At 37.4% G+C, this 22,110-nt stretch overlaps 2 protein-coding genes and 3 non-coding genes across 5 annotated transcripts; 1 reads left to right on the top strand and 4 right to left on the bottom strand.

Moving 5' to 3' along the window:
• Positions 1 to 717: 717 nt before the first annotated feature.
• On the bottom strand, positions 718 to 13,790 carry LOC115012472 (plexin domain-containing protein 1-like). The gene is made up of 14 exons (XM_029438102.1): positions 13,614 to 13,790; positions 6,972 to 7,138; positions 6,577 to 6,720; positions 3,752 to 3,821; positions 3,517 to 3,639; positions 3,322 to 3,440; positions 3,130 to 3,229; positions 2,168 to 2,263; positions 1,990 to 2,071; positions 1,847 to 1,907; positions 1,650 to 1,770; positions 1,504 to 1,539; positions 1,183 to 1,340; positions 718 to 1,073 (listed from the first exon to the last, which is right to left on the bottom strand). The coding sequence occupies exons 1-14, from the start codon at positions 13,690 to 13,692 to the stop codon at positions 957 to 959; spliced, it is 1,473 nt and encodes a 490-aa protein (XP_029293962.1). The 5' UTR covers positions 13,693 to 13,790; the 3' UTR covers positions 718 to 956.
• trnac-gca (transfer RNA cysteine (anticodon GCA)) lies at positions 4,618 to 4,689 on the bottom strand. Its single transcript has one exon. It is a non-coding gene; the product is annotated as a tRNA-Cys (tRNA).
• trnac-gca (transfer RNA cysteine (anticodon GCA)) lies at positions 5,767 to 5,838 on the bottom strand. The gene has a single exon. It is a non-coding gene; the product is annotated as a tRNA-Cys (tRNA).
• Positions 13,791 to 16,053: 2,263 nt separating the features above from the next.
• trnac-gca (transfer RNA cysteine (anticodon GCA)) lies at positions 16,054 to 16,125 on the top strand. Its single transcript has one exon. It is a non-coding gene; the product is annotated as a tRNA-Cys (tRNA).
• A 489-nt stretch (positions 16,126 to 16,614) lies between these two features.
• arl5c (ADP-ribosylation factor-like 5C) lies at positions 16,615 to 20,526 on the bottom strand. Its single transcript, XM_029438737.1, has 6 exons — positions 20,261 to 20,526; positions 19,378 to 19,438; positions 19,123 to 19,270; positions 18,715 to 18,798; positions 18,098 to 18,249; positions 16,615 to 17,961 (listed from the first exon to the last, which is right to left on the bottom strand). Exons 1-6 carry the CDS (start codon positions 20,304 to 20,306, stop codon positions 17,913 to 17,915), a joined length of 540 nt encoding a protein of 179 aa, XP_029294597.1. The 5' UTR covers positions 20,307 to 20,526; the 3' UTR covers positions 16,615 to 17,912.
• Between the last annotated feature and the right edge of the window lie 1,584 nt (positions 20,527 to 22,110).

The following is a 22,110-nucleotide window of genomic DNA, read 5'->3' as shown; positions in this document are numbered from 1 at the left end:
GAAGAAGCGGTATGGAAGGATCAATGTTTTGCATGGCAGACCGATTTGATCATTATTTCAGAGGAACTATATCTATAGATCGTGCATTTTTAATCAAGATTCAACTACTTGCGTTATTGCAAACACAATCCCAGTTTTGTGTAACTGTTTAGAAATCCAGGTCGACCCTTGTGCATGTTCAACATGTCTGTCCTCTTCCCATCTGTGCTAGCATAACAAACTCATGCGATCATCGGTATTGTTGCATGTTTTTGGGGCTTTACCAATTCAGTGATCTCAATTCAAATTTTTACACATCTGCCACGTTCACTGCATGTCCTACTTGATGCCCATGTGATACATTTGGTTCGGATGACACCTGCTGACAAAAGAGCTGTACTGTCTGTATCACAAAATATATATATATTTATAACATTTCTTTTCGGATATTCACCCCTTTTATGTACATCAAGTACTGCTAAATCTGACATAAAAACACCAAAGCAAGCTGGAGTACTCATCAGGAATTGTGCAGTGTGTTCTTGCAAAACAAAAGGTGGAACTTAAAAGAATCAACTTCAACATCAAAGGCAACATGAATTAAAACTGAAGCACACCCAGATCTGTATTTGTTTGATGTAAAACAGCATAGTTTATGTATTTCATCTAAGGTTGTCAATCTTGTGGCATGCATTACACAATTTATTGCAGTCAAATAAGATCAAGTTTGAAAAAGAGTGGAATGCAAGCACCTTTTTTTATTAAAGCAGAGATATATATTTCTAATGAAATATTAAATATATAACATTCAGCTGTAATCACTCAAACTGATGTTTTTGCAATGGACTCACAAACAGCTTAAAACATTATCATAAACTGAATGTAAAAGTTGAACTGGCTTTGGACACATTTATATATTTGAATGTTTGTAGAAATCAGTTCAATGCAAATATTTATCGACGTTTCCATCCATCATTTCAGCATGGCCCAGCTTCAACAATGCAGTCTTTATCATGACCTTCTCCTTCCACTTCTGTGTAACCAGGTTGTTGCTTCTGAAATTTCAAGGACGGCCAGTAGTTCTTCTTGCGTCGCTAAAAAAAAAAAATCAAGCAAGGAAGAAATGATGTTTGATGTAGATAAGTGTAATTGAAGCCAGTCTGGCTCTTGACAGGGCAGGTGTAGGACACATTCAGTGCTCACCTGGACGAGGTAAAGTGGTGATGCAGCAGTAGGATGGTAGTTGATGTAAAGAGCAACCAGTATCATAGCCAAAAGTAACACCAGCGCAGCTGCTATACCGGCTATCACTCCTGTGTTAGCCAACCCGTCACTCTTGGTTGAAGAATCTGTCCTCACATCTGTATTAAAGATGAAGCACAATAATTAAATCCCTTCATAAGGCTTAACTAAAATGGCTCTGTTTTTGTTTCTTGGTTGAAACTTTTTATTTTTATTTATACTTGAATGTATGTGAAAACCTTGGCAACAAAAACAAATTCTGATTCTGAAGTATTAACTCACCGTTGCCAGTCTTAAATATATGATGTTTGGTCTTATCTGAAAGGAGACAGAAAGCAGTAATTTCCATACTTATTTCATGGCAGGATCTATTTGTATTGAGGGACACAATGTGGTGAAGAAATACAAAAAAACCAGCTCAGCCTCACCGTCAATTTCACAGCCTTTTTGTAAAGGATCCAATGAGGTCACATCCTCGATCTCCGGTGTGATAGAGGAACCAGTGGAGCTGTCACCCCTGGAGTAATCCTCACAGGTCGCATTTTTGCTCTGCCCATATAAAATAATACAATATAATATATGCATGGGTCTCAAAAATGGCAAATAAGCAGATATTCAGCAATACCTCTTCAGAACAGCCGTAGTCCAACCATTCTTGTCTCTGTCTTTCCATGCCATCTGAACACCTGAAACATACAAGATGTGTTAAAGGTTAAAGGTTAAAACTGCACTGTATCAACATGTAGGCTGTCGTAATGTCCCACTCACTTCTGGAGTACATTGCACCAGCTACAACCAGAGGTTTGGTTGGATGAGAGGCAGAGCTCACAGCTGTCATGTCGCAGGCAGGCTGAACAGAGAGAAAGAAGTTTTATTGTTTGAGTGTTGATTTAAACATATTGAATAGTATCTAATATTTTAATGATGATGGACAAGGATCACTTACTAGGCAGAGGAGTGAACTCAACAGCAGAGAAGCTGGTGATCTTTGTAGTGTCTATCTCAACCCGATGGTACTCATAAATCGTCCGCTGTTGGGCATCTGAATCAAAATCAGAATCAGGTTTATTGCCAGGGAAGGTTTTCACAAACAGTATAAGGAATTTGGTGTTTGGTGCATAACAACAAATACTATAGAAAGGCAAAAAAACTAAAACAATTATTGAAAAAATCAAGAACCATAAATAATAAATAAAACATTTACAATAAAAAATAATATGTAAGTAAAATGTATCTGTTTTTAAAATGAAAAGAGCTGTAAAGTGTTTAAAACAAAGGATGGAATATGCAAAATGAAAATAAAGGGGTGTGCAGAAGTTCCCAGTGTACAGAATGTGTGCAATGTACAGAAATAATATTCCAAAAGATGTCAGATCTGTGGCAGAGATATCACAGTTTTAAATACCTGAAGGTTTTCACAAGACTGTGAAGGCTGATTCTATCTTTTACATAAGTAGAGTTGTACAAGAACAAGTAGTCCACTAATCAATTAGTTGTTGACAAAAAAATAATCGCCGACTATTTTGATAAGTGATTCCTTGTCGAAGTAATTTATCATACAGAATAAGATTAATATAATAATAAACTGAATATCTGTGGGTTTTGGACTGACAAGACAAGACATTTAGAGACATCACCTTGGACTTTGAGAAGCTGGGATGGACATTTGAACTATGATTAGACGTATTAAAGACCAAACAATTAATCAAGAACAATCATTACGGATTAATCGATAATGAAAGAATTGTTAGTTACAGACATACAGTGTACATAAGTGGACAGGCACAAGGTCAAGGTAAACATTGCTATACAAAATGCGGAAATTTGGTTGGTCAAGGTGCAGAAGTAGACAAAACCGTCATAAAACAGACATAAATATAAAATATTTGCATAAACTTTATCGCTGACCTGGTGATTGAGGAGAAGGTGTTGTGACCATGAAGGCATCAGACAAACCAGCCTTCACCGGATGCTCAGCTGAACCCATCACCTCTAATGACAGAGGTATCTGATAAACAGACACAAAGAGGAATCACTTATGCATACAGCAATAAGGACGACAAGGCTACAGAAGAGCACAGAGCAGAGGTGTGTACTCACATTTCGGTAGCTGAAAGTGATGGTTCCTGTTTTGTAAAGTGCAGCCTGAAACGTAAAGGCTCCTTCTGACTCTTTTCCTGGGAGTCTGACCCGCTCCCACTGGACCACAAACACCTCACCTGAAGACAGTGACGGTCAAACAGGAGTCAGACAAGTTCTCAGAAAATAATGTTCAAACATCAGGTGGTCTCTTACCATTGTCCAGGTATTGCACAGTGGATTCTTTAGAGTAGCTGGGGTCAAAATTTGCCATCAGAGGGGCAATGTACTGTGTTGCAGTCAGCATACGGTGAGTAATGTCCCCTGTGAAGATAAACCCTGAAAATGGCCAGATGGAAAAATATGTAAGGCTTGAGTATGATTTGCAAAAACATTTCTGTACTCTGCGGGAAAGGTCATTAAACATCTGTTATAAAATCTAAAGTAGTACCTCCAGTTGCTATGGTGATCTGCCTCAGGTAATGTCCGTAAAAAGGAAAGTCAAATGACAGGGCAACCTTCTGCAAAGAGAGCAGATAGAAGCAGACAGAGAGAGAATTAGATATCGAGGTTACGTTTAAAAGTTGCCGTTCTTTTGTACAAAGCATCCTAATCAGCTCTTAAAGGAGGAGAACATCAAGTTTGTGTTGCACTGAGATGGAATAAAGATGCTGCAAAATGCTTACTTGTCTGGGAAAAGCTATGTTTTGTCTCATTTCTCTCATTGAAAGGTCATTTTTGCAGAGCACCACTCTTACTCATTTAGTGACTCCACCTTTTATTTATTTATTTTTTTACAAATATATTTATTGGCATTTTGACATATACATATACAAATGTATAAACCCCCCCAAATAAATTAGAAAATACAAAACGATACAGTTAACAGACATTATTTAGAAAAGCAAGTAAATAAATAAACATCCTAAACAGAAAATACAAATAATAGTATATGATACATTTTTTTCAATGACATACATAAATAAATATAAATTGCGGAATGTGAAATTGTTACACCGTTCTATCAGTGAGTCATAAAGCTGGTAAACAAGAAGCTTTAACAAATTGTCCGGTCACATGTTTCATACTAACTTGACCTAGTTATATTTCATAATAGTTACATGAAACGATGGTCCAGTGTTGGTACTATTATCGCCAATGTCTGTGAGCAAACACTCACTATTAGCCAGATCAACCAGCACTGAATGTTATAGGACAATTGTAAATGTAATATTGTCCGCTGAAAGATGAACCATCTATTTGAAGTCCTACTGACCGATTGTGTTCTTAGCAATTATTCAGACTTTACTGAAAATGAGGGGGCACTCGGATTTGAACCGGGGACCTCTTGATCTGCAGTCAAATGCTCTACCACTGAGCTATACCCCCATGTACTAATCTAATGCACTATTATCATGATCTATTGTTTGCATAGTGACAGGTACTTGTTTACTTTCGCTTATTCCTCAGCATACAATCTGATGCAACTATATTGCAATGGTCGAGTTAAAACACAGACACATCTTGGCTACATAGGAGCGGCTCAGATATTCTGATAAATACCCGAGATCTACAACACTATGACTCACTCTCAAAATCCACATTATCAGTTTTAAAATCAATAGAACAAATGGGAAAACTGTTGCCTCCCCAATTATGTCACCTGGAACCAGTGGATGTTTCTATAAAGTCAAAGCACTCTCGTTCCATGTGGTTTTGTCCATCATTTTCTTTCTCTGTACATGAGTTTTCCTTCCCTGTGTCTGATACACCACATCTTTTCATATTAAAGTCAGCTGTATCTATTACACAGGTGCCAGGTATTGGACAATAGAGAGGTTTAAACTGGGCTGGTGCTGACAGCCTCTGGCAGGCCTGTAGCTCTTGGCATGTACAAGCATTTCCCGTTCCATTAGCTCGTCTAGATGCTTTCGTTTCAGACTGAACTCCATCCATCCATCCAGTTAGGGCAGAATTTCAGGATTTTCTTATTTGACAGTATCAGTAGCTGTTTGTGTACTTGTATTCGCTGAAGTGTTGAACTTTTGCACTCCATTTCATCAAGAGATGAGTTGTGTATGTAATGGTGGACTTATGTTATATCTTTGTTATTCATAAAACATTTGTAGTAATATTTTGATTTAATAGAAATCAATAATCTCAGTTGTCATAGGGTATAGCTCAGTGGTTGAGCATTTGACTGCAGATCAAGAAGTCCCCAGTTGAACTCTTGGTACCCCTATGTGTAAGGACATCTAAAATGTAGCATTGCAAATGATAAACTGATGTATGAGCTTTCTAAAGTTGTCAAACATGTGACTGTAATGTTTTGGGAAGGAGTGTGACATTGGTGAGATATAAAGTGCAACTCCTTATATGTTAAAGCCTGAAAGGCAGGAATTAAAGGTGTAGCACATTTAGCCTGTTTTGTATTGCATGTGATTCAATGCTAAATGTCATACAGGTAGGGGGCACCCAGAGTTGAACTGGGGACCTCTTGATCTGCAGTCAAATGCTCTACCGCTGAGCTATACCCCCATATATAGTATATGATAATGTTTGTGTTATAAATCATCATATGAATAAAAAATGTCTATGAATAACTCACAGGCACCCATAGTTGAAGTGGGGACCTCTTGATCAGCAGTCAAATGCTCTAAAGAGTTATACACCCTTTGAAAAACTTATTTAAATTCTTATTGTTGGCCTTGTAAATTACCATTTGATTTGAATTGATATCTTACCAAAGAAAACAGGATACAGTGGATACATTTACATGTAAACTTATGTTTTAGATTGAATTCCATTCAGGCTTTTACAAGTAAAGTGCTGCAGTGTTGCAGTTTAGCACCTATCTAACCAAGGACGTAGGAAATAAGAGTTTTGCTTTTAAAGCAACATGTTTGAATACTGGCTGTACGAGCAGAGAGCATTCCCAGCGGAAACGTTGACTCCTGTTTCAGATTGAATTATCTCCTTTAAATGAACGTGTCTCTTCTTTAAGAAATAAGGATTCCCTAACTGTCTATGTACTTAAAATGATTGCATTGTTGCACTAAACGTAGGCACTCAAGGACACAGAAATGATACATTTTGCTATCAGAACAGCGTGTTTGAGTACTGTTGTGTCTGAAAATAGAGGTTTTGTGGAATAACTTTATTACTATTTTGACCACCTATGTTTTATTGGTGGCCTGGTAAAGGTCAATATGAATTAGACTTTTTACGAATAACCTACAAAGAAGGTGCATGTATTTCTTTGTTTGTGAGACTCACCACAGCCTGTTTGTATGAATTCGACAGAATGCCATGGACTCTGACTTGGCCGTGCCGGACATCACTCATGTCTACCCATAGTTCCCGTGAGCGCTGGTCTTCTGGGCCAAAGCTACGCCATGTGTAATATTTCCCAGAATCCTCCTTCCACACAAGAAAAAACACAAAGGATTATAGGTTGTAATGTTGTGACTGTATTTAGGAAACATGTCATACAGGCATCGCCTGTATTGCATAGCCTACTTCTCCAAGTGAGTGGAAATTAGTCAACTCTATTTCCAAAATAGGGCAGTGTTTAACTCCAACTAAAACAAATAGAACATGTCAAAAGCCAAAAGCATAATCAATGCCACAAACCATTACAGTCACAAGAAACACTGTGGTGCAGCTCTCACCACGACGTGTGTCATGTTGTCTGGCAGGGTGTTGATGGTTAGTTCTCCACCCAGGACTGCCCTGCGTATCCTCGCGTGGCCTGAAGATGACCGCTGGGCTCTGTGATGCTGACTGTCACCTCCAGTTGACTCTTCATGCTGATGTGAGATCACACTGTACCAATTGTCTGTCCAAAATAATGAATATCAGGTTAGTATGTTGTGCTGGTCACTATGGGATGCAATGATATAATCACGTGCATCTTCCTTCCATGCCAACTGATGCATTTCAAATTGTAAGAAGAGAAGACACAGGAAAATACTCTTTTTTCCCACCCTGGCAGAAGTAACACACACTGTTGGGACACATTTCAGATACCAGTTGTATTCAGACTTTTAAGAATGATGTTTACTGTTATGGCTCAGTGATCAGCCAAATGAGAAATGACAATTTGCTTTTGATATTGTCATTCTTAGCCTTGTCAGTTAAAGCTATTGTTGATCGAAGACAAAAACAATACACCTAACATTTTGTGATGCTCGGAAAGAACTGTCAAATCATACAAACATTGTAAACCATATTTAGTAAGCAGACTGGGGTAGGTAGGTTTTGTTTTAAAGTTCTGGGTGTCTTAATTGATGGCTTGTCTTTCTTCAAAGCCACATATTGAAAGCCACATATTCCTAGTTTGTTATTTTAGCATCACACTGTGATTTTCATAGAGTGTGGAAAATTCAAGTCAGCAAGTATACGGAGATTTGGACATCTTTGTCCTTCCATAACCTCGGTCACTGACAGAGCTCCCAAGAGTTGATGGTATACAAAGCAGAGGCATTCTAGACTAAGAGAACTTTTTGAGGATGTTGTGTTAATTCTGCAGTAATGTTGAAATCAGTCACTGCTCAATAAGTCAGATAAATCAGCTAATTATTAAGATAATTAATCTATTACATGTTTAATTATTAAATGTTTTCCTTGTTGCTTTTGGAGAATTTAAGTTTATGTTTGTATATACCTGTAGTGTTGTCGTCTTGTGTAAAATATATAAATCATTTTATAATAATCTTAATACATTTTTCAGAAACACTGCAATTTCAGCTAAATTCAAAAAGATATTTGATGTCAACAAAACAATTTAGCTCCACTCTGTTACAAATACAAAGTTTGCCTTTAGAGAAAGTTTTTTCTAAATAGTTTGTTTTATCTTGAAAGATGTTTTTTGCCAAGTAGGTTATTCACTTACACGGAATTTGCCCTGGTATTTGGTGTATACAATAAACATATATGGAATAAAAAGAATAAAAAGATTGCAATAATTAAAACAAAAAATAAACATAAATATACTTTAACAAAATGTACAGTGTGTACGTCTTTTACGTTTATGTAGGCTACTGTGTAACATTCAACCGCTGCATTTAGAGAGTAAAATTTGCCACATATGAAAACTTATTCTTAAGAAAATATAGAAACTAAAGGGCTTACTAACAGAAGCATTCCAAACAATGTATTCAAGTCATCTATCTATCTATTTGAAATATTACGGTGACTGCGCGTTTTTCTTTAAGGTACATTACGGTAAACAGCGGTGACGTCACACAGCTGCCTATATATACCCGGAGACAGCGCTCTCTCTTCGCGGGGTGTCTCATCTAACCCTAAATCAGGTCGGCCTCTTGTACTGATCGTTTGCTGTTTTTTTGTCTGGCTTTCAGTGAACTACAAGAGGTGTTTGAAGCGGGAACGTTTACGAACAAAAAAACAGCCAAGACAATCACTCCGCCATGTTCAGTTTCCCGTCAGAAACACCGTGAATCTCATGCCGTGGTCAGCTTGGCTGCCGCGAAGAGTTCGTTCTCTGTTGCTCCGGTGTTTTCATGTCGGGATGTGTTTGGTAACTGAGCAGAGTAAAACTGAGCAGGGTGACTCTACCAGACACTCCAGTGGTCCGGTTAGGAAGCCCACGCTCAAACACATGTACACCCTGGATGTAACCGTGTCTGTCTTCACTTTGTTTTATTGCGCTCCAAATCATGCTAACGCTGGATTAGCTCAACAGCTAGCTGCTAGCTAACAATAGCAGCAACGAGGCGACCCGCCCCCCCTCATCTGCTTTCAAAGTGGCATGGAGCACTAAGGATTAAGGGACAGAGTGGACATTTAGATCTACACGTTGATTAAATATTGGCGTTTTACGTTGACACGTCTAACTTGTGTTTACCTCTTTTATGCTGCAGTACCAGGTGGATTTCAGTCATACTTCCTGTAACCTATTTTTATAAGTTTACAACTGCAGTTGGAAGGGAATGATTGAGGAGCATTTGACAGAGGAAAAACCTACTTTTACATTATCAGTGCCATGTTTTTTCCACTGAGGAAAAGCCACCTGTTAGTCCAGTTCTCGTTTTACCCCACCCGATTGAAATTAGTTGCAATGTCATCCTAACATGGAGTGCATTACTTTTTCCAATCGCTAACACACTAAAATGAAATGAAGCATAATTGACACTCAAAAGCAAAACCTCAGCTCAACACATTTTCTGTTCGCACCTAATTTGCAGTTTAACACTTTTTGCGAAACACTGCAAATACTTCTCAATACTCAAAACACTACCATTCAAAATGCCACACCAGTGGACCAATGCCACCTGGCCAAACACCTAATTGCTTGATTGCCAACTCATCAGGCAGTAGGCCATACAAAGACCACCTGTTTAGAATCAGATTGTATGAGCCATGTGTGTGGCCACTGACAAAATTGGGTTTTTATAAAGTATTGTAGTTTGAATATTTTCCAAAGACTGGTGGTGTTATGCTACTTGTGTGTGTGAATTGTGTGTTTTGACAATGTTTTCAAAATTGTGCTGAAGCAATCATAAAAAAACAACTAATGAATAATAATAAAATAAATCAGGTTATTTTCATTTGAAAACAATGTGCTTGTGAAATGGCTAAGATACAAAACTGCCAGCACAGATGTGTGTTTAGTGCGTACTGCAAAATAATAAAACATTACAGACTGAGAAAAGGTGGGGTGAGGGTAAAGTCATTTAAAGTGAGTGATAAAGCTGGATTATGAGGTTTTGCAAACCTCAAGAGTTTGAAATAATTTACTGCGGGATGAGGGCATACTGTAGCTCACGGGTGTGAAAAAACATAGTATGATGATAAAAGTGAACTCCTTCAAGAGAACCCACATTATAATACAAAGTGTCTTCTGTGATGTTCTCACATGGACATGAAAAGATTTGATTATTTTTCAGGTGCTGGACTAGAATTTGGAAGCTGCTTTAAATTCTGCCATTTTATACATGTTTTGAGCAGCAAACACCCTCATGTGCTGACATATATCCCACCCACTCTCTGTCTTTTACCAGCCCTAGTCATGTTAATGAGAAAATTAACAGACTAGAACTTAATCCTTCATTTATTAAAAAGAAAGCAGTTAAATCAGGGCCCTCAGCTTAAATAAAGGCATTTGTCTGAACAAAAAACTGGATAATCAGCAAGAAAATACATTTAAGAGTATGAAATCTGACATTTAGCTTCTAATTAAATTGTTGGGTGCCAGGACCCAGTGCAGCTCCTCTTAAGCCAGTGACATGTCAGTTGACGTTGGTTTGTCGCCTGCGTTTCTGCCCCGAGTGTGGAAGGGAAACAGGCCGGTTGGTCCCTCAGCTATGTCCTGTGCCAAACCCCCAGGGTTCAGACACTTTGGCAACAATTATAACACTGATGTCTTCCAGCCGCCAAAACAACAATGCGTCATTTAACAAGTTGATGAGGTGACAACCCAAATGTCTTGACCTCATAGGGAGCTTTTTCTATTTGTTCATGTTTCAATCCACCCTTGCATTCAATTAAGTGGTGCGTCAATGCTTCGCGGCAGTTCATGTATTAAATCTAGATGTGTGATTGTTATGCTCTGGATCCGCCCTGTTATGGCATTTATATGAGGTAAGAGGAGAAATGGTGTGCGAACAGTTGTTGAGTCCTGCAGTGCAGCAGATAAACATTATTCTGTTTTTTATAAAAGCTGGGAGGGGTGCAGACACTGAACATTAAGCTGTGGCTTTAAAATCTACTCCAGTCATCGGTCTCACAGCCAGTAGTATTAAAATCACTGGAAGATAATCAAAATAGTGAGATGGGAGTCATATTATCTCTGCTGTCCAGGACAAACTGACTATACTCATCTATTTCTGTATGAATTATTCACCAGATCGCACATACTCATACTACTGCTGGGTATATTATCTAAATATATAAAAATATCAGGGTGATGTTTACAACAGCTAACCCGTGCCGCACTGTGCCAGTATAAAAATGGTGTTGGTGTGGGTCAGAAAGTGAGAAAACTATCATTAGTTAAAGCTGCCCTGTTTCAGGGTTTGGTTTGAGGCTCGGTGAGGTAAAACAGGAAACACTTTTTGTCAAATGTAATGAAAGGGCAGATGTTCTGGACAAGAAACTGACCTCTGCCCGCTCTTTTAGGGACTAAACCACAACATTTAGCTGCCTTTTTTCTGTGAGCGGTCAGCTCAGAGCGGTCTGAGAGAACACACCCTTCCTGAGCAGAGTCTGGAGGAGTTGGCATGAGTTCCTCAACATCACCCACAATAAACATGCATAGTTCATTTCAAGGCATGTGGTTAAATTGCAGATGTACAATTCTTTAGTTAAAACCCAGAGAATAACTTTCATCCAGATCATCAAATCACTTTGAGATTCAAAGAGGGCTTTATATCAGACAGACTACTTCTTTAGCATCTTTAATCCCTTATACTTTATCATCCCTCTGGCCATTTTATATATTTAACATTTTGGTTCATCCTCCTGTGTTTTTATGATACCTTAATGTTTTTGTAAAAAGTGTATTATTATTATTATTACTATTATGTCTTTTAAATATTTTTTTATTATTATATTTGAGAAAAGAAGTGTGCATATTTAACTGAACTCCGCCACCTCTATTATTAAATATTTGGGAAAGTAATAATGTGGTACACCTCTTAGTATGTATTTTGGCCAGTAAATGAGGTGCTGACATGTTACAGAAACACTCACTGTGGTATTATTGCTTTGAGAGGAGCCTCCTTTAAAAAGGAAATATTGAAAATGATTAATTTAATTTATGACATCCCCGAGGGGCTGCAACAAAGTCACATTTGTCACAACAAAGTAAAACTATAAAGACATTGTCAAGTCTTGTTAAGAGAACATGAGTGCTCTGATAACCTCCTTTTTTTCTTCTGTTATGGTGAAACAAAATCTCGCTTTTCGTTCTCCGATAAGACAAATAAGAGAAAAGGAGACTTAGTTCAAGCCAAAACCATTTCCTATACAAACGCTATTCCAAAGTACAACAGGATTCAAAGAGCAAGTTGCTCAGCTGTGGGCAGATGACTAATTTAGTTCTTGCCACTTTATTTTTCCTAAAACACAGGCATGTTTTGCTTATCACAAGCAAAATGGCACATGACTTAAAACAAATAAAGAGTCGACCTGGAATCCACAGACAACAACATCCTTTCTATGATCTAATCTAACAAAACAATCCATTTCCCTTTGTTTCTATTTTTTTCCAGTTTCGCTCCAACATGTCTGGATCAACTTCAGGCTATTTGTTAATCAAACTTCTCAGCAGGACAAGAGACGAGGGGCCAAACACTGAGGTCATTGACGGGTACACAATTCATCCTAAGCTTGGGGCTCTGTGTTTTTGCAGTCTGGTTCAGATGGTGTAGATGACTCCCTCATGGAAAAAGTCATTTTTTAAAAACTGAGCATATAATGTTGAGTGACGAGGCAGTTAAGAGCAAATTAAGCAAAGGAAAGGAGGATATGTTAGGTCAATGCCGACAACTGACCCCTCATTCTGCTGAGCACATATCTGAGCACTTCCTGCACAGTAATGCTGTTTCATCTGCGACACATTTCACTCTGCAGAACACAAGGAGTTATGGATGATTTAATGAAATTGTTTGTGAAATGTTTGTAAAGAGTGACCAGTCAAATTCCTCATAAATAAATGAATATGAATGTGAACAAACACACTTCCTGCATATCACTCTGCACCCCTGCAGTTCGTATATATATATATATATATGTATATATAAACAAAATATGGTAACTGCGTAAAAAGCTTCCTAACATTTTCTGCCAGAGTCTAGGAGGGAGGCAAGAAGAAAAACAAAGTCTATATCTAATTTTAACCGTGAAACAGGCTGTTTGTGGGTTGTTGTTAAGACTCAGTCGCATGCTTGTGGAATAGGGTATTTTTATTGTACATTTTATTGTAAACTGGGTCATTCACTTTTGTGTGTAAAATAAAAAGGGCATGGCATGCCCGTATGCTGTTCCATAGAGACTCCTACTGAAGTTCTGTGGTTTACAGTGAGTTGGAATAGCAACAGTGGCACATGCACTATCATACAAATTAATAAATAGGAATATTAAAGGAATAATTCATATTCCTTTAACTCAAGAACTAATTAAGAAAATGGTATGCATGCAAAGTTTAATTGTACAGACATCAAAATATTAAAACCAATTGAGCAAAAGATAAAACGCTTGCTACACCTGCAATTTTAACCATCTGTGTGACTTTAAAGACCAGACAGAGGAAAGGTGGAGATATTAAAACAAAGATGATGGAGGCTCACCTGTTTGCTGTTGAACCCAAACTCTTGCCGGCTCTGTTTGGGAGAGACAGAGGAACAGCATCACCAAACTGAAACACATGTTGGCCAGAAAAAGACAAAAAGACAATAAAAAAGGCTTCGTCTCAGCTGCTCTCTTCCTCTCCCTCTTCTTCTCTTTGCTAAAGCAATTCTTCTCTGAATCCCTCTTCCTCCCTCCGAATCTCCCTCTCTCTCCTCACACCACCCCGCTTTCTAACTACACCCTCTCTCTCCTCCTCAATGCTGTTCATCCGTTGTCATAGTGATTACAAAGACACACGGATCAGCTGATGAGTCTTTGGAGCAGAAAGGAGAGCATCTATCATCTGCACATTTAAAGGCCTGTAGTTATAATCTTTCTATTTTATAAAATTATACTATTTATTCCTCTGTTTGGCATCCATTGAGTTTCAGAGTCAGCAGGGTGAATGGCGCCTCCCTCTGTTCAAACCGGCTGCGAGGACAAGGATAAATCTGACATCTGAGATTAGACATGGTGATCATGATGCTAACAATACCAGGGCTAAAACCAGTTCTATTTATGACATTACACAATCCACATCAAGTCTGGGCAAGACTCCTCAAAACATTATGTCTCGATTTTAACTACAACATCATTCTGTGGCCAACATGAAAAGGAAAAGTCTCTTTGCTGCAGTTTAATTTCCAGAGGTTATGTAAAAGCCTTGTTTCTTTTTTTATGGCATGTAAAACTGACAAAAAGCGAGCTTTACAAGCACTGTGGCTCAAATCCACCGCCTCTTAGCCACCGCTTGCATCATTTATATCTGTTTTGAGAGCAAACACAGAATCTTTGGCAAAGAAAATGGAAGCTGAGCATTTATGGGATTTACAACTGGAAAGGCAATCAGTACCCCATCCCATAATGCAGACCGTACAGTGTGCACAGCTGCAGGTGTGGGCTTTGTGGAGAAGTCATGCTGACTTTAAACAAACATAAATACCCAGAGGTGTAAATAACTATCCATTTAACATCTTATATACTCAAATATGCCTTTGAGAATAAATATGTTAGTGCAATCTATATCAGCTAAACAAAACAAACAACTACAATAACAGGCCTTAATGTAAACATCCAGATGGGACATGTCCTCAGCTGGAACATGTCAACCTAAATAAGTCACTCCAAAGCCTCATATTGACATTTAATCTGTATCCAGAGTATTATACTGCAGAATGTAACTTGTGTGCCGAGCAAGTGGTCACTGAGATGACTAGGCCTATATTAAGGAGGCTGTATTACTATCACAACCCTTCACACAGCAACAATCTGACCTGTATATAGATAGTTTGTTGTCCAGCTCTTGATTGCAAGAAGTAGGTCTACTGAGAGCTTTAACTTAAATAAAATAAGTTTAATACCACAGTGTAGAAATACTCAGTTTCCAGAATCACATTATATTACTGGATTATAATTAGTGATGCATTAATGTGGTTATCACTTTAATGTTACAGCTGGTAAATGTGGAGCTAATTAGAATTTTTTATATATTGCTGGTTTGTTTAATCCATAATAATATATCATAATTTATTAGTTGATTTATGTATGAAATGTGTATTCAATATGCAGATTCTTCATTTAAATGTAGAGAAGTAAAACGTATTTTTTTTTACCTCTGATATGTAGTCGAGAAAAAGTATAAAGTAGCATCAAATGGAAATATACAAGTAGGCCTAAAGTCCAAGTAGCCTACCTAGAACGTTACTTGAGTAAATGTAGCCTACACTCCACCACTAGCTTGAATGTTTAGTTAGCCTAGTTTGTTATTTTCTGTCAACATGTAGGCTACAGACTAGTTTAGACCATTATCTTACCCTAAACCAACCTAGTCGTATTTGTAACTAACACATTTCCAGTTGCAAAGATTCTTCTTATTTAGAAAATTCAAAGATATGCTAGCTAGGCTAATGTTAACGATTTAGACTAGGTTTTATTGTAACCATGACAACGAAGGTGCCCTAACGGTCCTTGTACGTTCAAATTTCAAAACCAAAACCATGATGTTTAAACCTAACTGAGTCATTGTTGTACCTAAACCTAACCAAACCTTAAATCATAGCGTTGTCACACTATAAAAAGGGATTTATTGTTGTCTGTCAACAGTACATTTGTAACGGTTGTAATGGTGCCAGATCAGGAAACGCTTTGTTTGAACAGTTTCGAGACGTATTTGTCATTTGATTAGGACGATTTTTGCTCTCAGTTTTCTGTAGATTAACAGCTCGGTACATGTAGCTACAAATGTAGGCTAATTTCTCCCACTAGTGGTCAACATAGCGTTGTGCCTGTGAAAATACTACATAGATACTACGACTATCGAATTCGTAAAAGCAAATACACAGCGCTACGTGGACGTCTGTATCAACAAATAGCAAACACAGCACCCAGCCAGAATCACATGGGGGTATAGCTCAGTGGTAGAGCATTTGACTGCAGATCAAGAGGTCCCCGGTTCAAATCCGGATGCCCCCTATTTTACCTCCTCTTTTCTTGAAGATATTAAGCAAAGAATTTAAGAGCCATGAAAGAATCCTATTATATCTTTCATATGCCACAATCATTATACTGTAGTAAAAAACATCTGTAGCATAACAACTATTTATATAATGCTACAGTATCTCTAGCATATTCTAGTACAAAAAAACAATATAATGTATTTATGCTACAGTATCTATAGCATAATCTCATATAAAAAAACAATATAATTTCTATATTGTATCTATATTGTACTCTAGAAGTATAAAAAAACAATATAATTTATTCGGTTGTGCTGCCAAAACTAACTGTGAATAACAGTGTTGGCACAATACATATGGATGGATGGATAGATAGACAGACATACAGACAGACGGATAGATAGATAGATAGATAGATAGATAGATAGATAGATAGATAGATAGATAGATAGATAGATAGATAGATAAAGAATACACAGCTGTAGTATAGACAACACCCAAAATGCATATTTCAAATATTTATTTAAAAAAAAATGTACACATTACAAAATATACTTAATATATAATTAACATATGACTCATAGTCATTAGCAGCTAGCTCATTTTCCTATTCAGGAATGTCCTGTAATATATAGTAAATAGTTCTAGAGCTTTGTATTCTGAGTCCTGTTGTTCAATGGCATAAAATATAATTTTATACATTAGGGGCAAACTTGGATCCAAATATTGCAGAGTTTCTCAGGCCACAGAAGGTACAGTATGTGCTTCACAGTTATTGTGCCCATGATAGAGGCTTAATACTAGGCAGCTTGTTTTGTAACTAGTGAGGTACTGAATTCGGTTGCAGCAGAAGTAGTTCAGGTAAAGTAAAAGAGAAAGGAATCGCTGAGAGGAATCGCAAATCAAAGGTTAAAAGTAGATCATGATTGCCACGCTCAGAGCTTAATGTGTATGCACAGGAGGAATGAAAGGGCACCAGATAAGCCTAATAACATTTAAATATGAGATGAACAACACTTATAATGTAATGTAATCCATTACCATCAAGTGAAGTAACATCTTTGGTACAACTTGTTGAATGAATCCCATTGAAACTAGAGGGAAATGTCACATTACTGGTCAGGTAAGAATGTGTGATTCTCTACATGGGTCCCTTAACAAAATGCGCATTAACACTCCCTTATTGTCTTCATGTTCGTAACCACAACTGAGAAACACTTTTCAGTTTAGCAGCATATATCTGGAACCGCTGCAACCCTCAGTTCTTTTAAATGAAGACGGAAGACTTTTCTTAAATTAAACAATTATTCATTTCTTACACTGCACTTAAACTTTTATTCTTGTATTTTATACCTATCTTATTCTATTTGAGCTAGTTTTATTGTTGTATCCTCTTGACTTTTTAATGACTGTTTTTAATTGTATTTTAATTAATTTGGTTGCGTGTTTCTTTTGCATTTTGTCCCAATGCTTTTGAAGTTTTTTTTGAAGCACTTTGAATTGCCTTGTTACTCTATAAATAAACTTTTCAAGATTATTAAAAAAAACAACAAGTGGTTCTTGAACAGTATGAAACCAGTCGAAAACCGACTCTGAGATCACCCAGGTTTCTCTGTTGCTCTCCCACCCCGTGGCCTCACACAGCTGGGTCAGACATACTGTAGGTGCAGGCTCTATCACAGACGCCATGTTCACAGGACTTTGCCCCAATAACACTGTAAATAATCCTGACACTGCGGCCTCTGCAGTGCCTTTCCAGGTTGGCTCAGTTCGAGGAAGTTTCTCCCACTGGAGCGTGTTCTTCTACTTTGCAACAACCCGCGACTTCATCCAGTCCAGACTGGCAGGTAAACTGGGAGAGGGAGGAGAAAGACAGAAGCATTTTGAGTAACAAGAAGTTATTACAGCAGGAGTTCATGTTTTATTCATTCATAAGAAAGTCATTTCTGACAGGAAGGGAAAGTGTGAGGTGTGTTAAGAAGACTCACCCCTCTCCTGTCAGGGCGCAGCAGGCTTGAACATGCCATGAGTGTGAGGAGATGGAGTCGAGTGTGAGGCACTGGGAGATCTCTGCCGCCGTCATCGAGCCCTTCACGTCCTGTTTGTTGGCCAAAATAAGCACGGCTGCATTCTGTAGGTCCTTAAAACAAAAATAAAAGGGAAGACAAATGTTACTTTCTATATGAATTTATATTTAGAGAGTTCTCTAAAATGTCCCCGCGTCAACTTCTGAGAACAGAGAACTGCAGCCTCAGCGGAATATTCAGACACATGTCAACACGCTGACTCACACAGTCTGAGCTGACACTTCCTCGTCACGCTGTGTCATGGATTTGTTACCTCTGGCGAAATGAGTCACTCTGAGATCTCGAGAGTATCTCAGACATCCAGACATGAATATCTCACCTGGCTTCACTGACTAACAAAAGGTTTTTAGGTCAAATCATGAAAACCGATCTTGCTGTAGTGGTATATTTACTATTATTTATTACTTCTCTCTATCCTGCTGTAATCTGATCTAATGCAAAGAGCGATTTGTGGTAAAAACATCCGGACCATAATGACTATAACTCTTAAACATCTGCCAACACAGCTGGATTTGTACCTCATGTGCGAGCATTTGGTGCAGTTCCTCTTTGGTGAGCGTGAGACGTTCACGGTCGGTGCTGTCCACAACCAGAATGACAATCTGAAATCAAATCAAACAGAGACACAACATGTCATTTAATTAGTTTTTAGTAACACAATCAACAGATATCTCACATTATCAGAGCCCATGTTATCAGGAGGGGGGGCACAAGACGCCTGCTATAGACCTGTGTTATATATTCTAAATGATTATGTAACAGTGAATAGTAACTTTTTTATTCAGAGAGCATGATTTTCTGGTTTAAAACGACCTAAAAACGTCAGCTAAATCCAAACTTTAGATAAAAGCGACATCAAAATGTCATGTTTCTGACTTTTCTGATTTATTTTGAACCTGCTGCTGAAAACAGGAAGTGATCCCTACCTCTGTGTTGCAGTAGTACGAGTACCAGCTGGCTCGAAGGCTCTCTTGTCCTCCGATATCCCAAACCAAGAAGTGTGTTTTACGTACGATGATCTCCTCAACGTTGCTGCCGATGGTTGGTGATGTGTGCACGGCTTCTTTCGTCAGACTGTTTGTGTGGTGGAATAATAAAAACACATTTTAAATACAGGTATCAAGCAGATTTTAGAGGTATAAGACACTATTTTAGCCTCAGAAAGCAGCCAAATCACTTACAACTGATAGAGGATGGTTGTCTTTCCAGCATTGTCCAGACCTACAATAATGACTTTGTGCTCTGTAGGAAATGAAAAAAGAAGAAGTTGAATTTAACCTTAAGAATATCAACTGGATTTGTTGTTATTCTCATGTGAACACACTCTAATCTTGACTTGCAGAATATACAGTGCAACATAAGACAAAATGTACTCACAGATAAGATAAAGGACACTGATGTACTGAGTAGAATAACATGTGTTATGTACTGTTCATCAACTGCTGACAGTGTTAGTTTTACTGTAGGCCACTAAGAATGAAAGTACATTTAAATATAAAGTTATAAAAGGGAATATTGGTAAGATCTGGTGGAGTACTCTTAGTATCTTTAACTAAGTAACAATTAGGATTATAATTATTAATATATTAACGTGTTCTTCACTTTTATATTGTAAGTTTATTTTAAATACTTTATATACTGCTGGGTAGCTTAATATATAATAATATAGCATCATAGTTTATTAGTTGATTTATACTTTGTGTTAATAATCTAAATTAGCATATCAACTAGTAAAGCTGTCAAATATGGTGACTGTTAAAAGTACAATATTTGCTTCCAAAATGTAGTCGAGTAGAAGTAGAAAGTAGCAGACAAGGAAAATACTCAGTAAAGTACTTCAAAACTGTACTTAAGTAACGTTACTGTACTTTTGTACCACTGTTGTGCTATTTGTGATAGGCTACATGAAAGAAACTCTTATTATAATCTCATTTAGTCCATTTACAACAAATCATTTAAGGATATGTATACACATATAGATTCAAAATGCTTGATTAGGATCTTATAAAGAAGTTTGATTATAAAAGTGACACCAGAAATTGTGTGAAATTAAGTTTATCTTACCTCTGTCACCGAACACAGCCAGCATCTTGGTCAGAATAAAGCCCATGTCCAACAAGTGTGCGCGAGGTGAGCGATGAATACAATATAAATCAAGTCAACGCTCGTGAGAGACAAACTTCAGTATCTGTTAACTGTTGACTGGCAAACAAACTCACATTATTCACCTGATATCGTCTTTTACTTCTGCATAGCTTTGTGGGTGGTGCTTCTCAAAAACAAAAGTCTCCCTTTGGCATTTTTCAGTCGAGAGAGTGACGGACAAAGGGCATAGTAATGGTGCCTTCATGTGCTGTGGGAAAAGTCTAAATTACGTACGTGAGGGACCCCCTTAGGATGGGTAGGCTAACACGACAGGTTGTTTATTTGGTCAACTACAGCTGCTAAAGCTAATGCAGCCTAATATAATAGTCCTGCAATAAATAATGAAGGTTATAAATTGCAATAATATAATACATTCGTGTTTAAACTAAGGGAAGAATTAACCAGTTTGTCAACTTGTGTAATAATATTTCATATTTAGCAAATATGATTAAATGTATAGGTTATATATGTCATTTATAAATGTACCAATGTACAAAAAAAATACTAAAATACTTTTTTTTAATGCTCTTCAACAATATGTTTATGCTTACAACATAATTGTTTAGCGTAGCTGCTTAACATGATGATTTTATTTTTTCTTCCAACATCATCCATACAGTAGATAATCATGTTCCCCATGTGTATTCTAAATATCTATCAGATCCGTGCTACAGGCTTTCCAAACTCAAAGAAAATATATCAAAAATCCAAATCCTACCCTGCGTCTCAGAAGTCGGAGTTTATTCAGGAACAAGTGAAGGCGACATACACACCGACGATAGGAGTGGACTGATGACGCAACTCATGACACACATGTCCACTCCTTATTTGGAGTTGGAGGAAACATTGTGTTCTTTCCTCTCTGTGTGTTATTAAGCAACAGAAAGCAAAATTGGGCATCAAAATAAAAAACCCTGGGATTTCCAACCACTGTGTGGGTACTTTCCTGAACTCTGAATAATAGTATGGTAATAATGATGATAATAATAATAATAATAATAATACAATAATAATTACAATTTTAAATCATTCTTTCCCCAGCCGCACAGTGTTATAGCTAGTACAACTTTTAACTATTGTTATTTAATTTTTACTTATAATATAATATCGAAACTTTCCCAAAACTCCCCCTCCCATTTAGTGGGGGTATTGAACTTGTACAGTTCCCAATCAGAAATCCTTTATTAGTCCCACAACGGGGACATTTGAAATGTTACATTTGTACATTTCAAATGTTCCTTTTCTGACTATTATCACAATCATTAACAATAATATATATTTTTTATTTAACTTACTCATAGTAGATACTTATTTTATTTTAATTGTTAATGTTCATTTATATTATTGTATGTGGCAGTGTGGTTTGCTCAACTCAACTCAACATTACAGCACTTTTGATACTTTGAGTAAAACGTCATTAATGCTTTTGTACTCTTAAGTAAAACGCAGGGCTGTCACACGTAACACAGTAAATGTACACTGTGGTATTTATACTTTTACTTAAGAAAAAGGATATAAATACTCTTTCCACTGAACTGTTAGAGCTTATATTACAGTACGCTCTGTACACTGGGCTCTTGCCTTCACACCTTGTTAAATCACACTCACATTTATGTTTCAGATGGAAACCTCGTTATCATTTCCTACACTGCAGATAAGACCGAAGACGATAAATTAAAGCCACATCCTGGACACAGCTGCACTGTAACATCAGTCTTTTTCTCATTGTGTTGTTTCCTCCATTACCTGAAGACTTCAAAACAAGTGAC

This window comes from Cottoperca gobio, chromosome 8 (assembly GCF_900634415.1).
Source record: "Cottoperca gobio chromosome 8, fCotGob3.1, whole genome shotgun sequence".
Lineage (NCBI taxonomy): Eukaryota > Metazoa > Chordata > Actinopteri > Perciformes > Bovichtidae > Cottoperca > Cottoperca gobio.
Note: the sequence above shows the minus strand (reverse complement) of the source record. Positions and strands in the feature narration are given on the sequence as shown.

What these genes read in the sequence shown, in the direction of transcription:
- arl5c (XM_029438737.1), bottom strand. Translation starts at nt 20,306, where the DNA reads ATGGGCTTTATTCTGACCAAGATGCTGGCTGTGTTCGGTGACAGAG. An exon ending in GGCTGTGTTCGGTGACAGAG is followed by an intron (nt 19,439 to 20,260) that starts GTAAGATAAACT and finishes CATTTCCTACAG; the next exon opens with AGCACAAAGTCATTATTGTA. An exon ending in TGCGCCCTGACAGGAGAGGG is followed by an intron (nt 17,962 to 18,097) that starts GTGAGTCTTCTT and finishes TCCCTCTCCCAG; the next exon opens with TTTACCTGCCAGTCTGGACT.
- LOC115012472 (XM_029438102.1), bottom strand. Translation starts at nt 13,692, where the DNA reads ATGTGTTTCAGTTTGGTGATGCTGTTCCTCTGTCTCTCCCAAACAGAG. An exon ending in GATCACCATAGCAACTGGAG is followed by an intron (nt 3,640 to 3,751) that starts GTACTACTTTAG and finishes GGCCATTTTCAG; the next exon opens with GGTTTATCTTCACAGGGGAC. An exon ending in TGTGCAATACCTGGACAATG is followed by an intron (nt 3,441 to 3,516) that starts GTAAGAGACCAC and finishes CACTGTCTTCAG; the next exon opens with GTGAGGTGTTTGTGGTCCAG.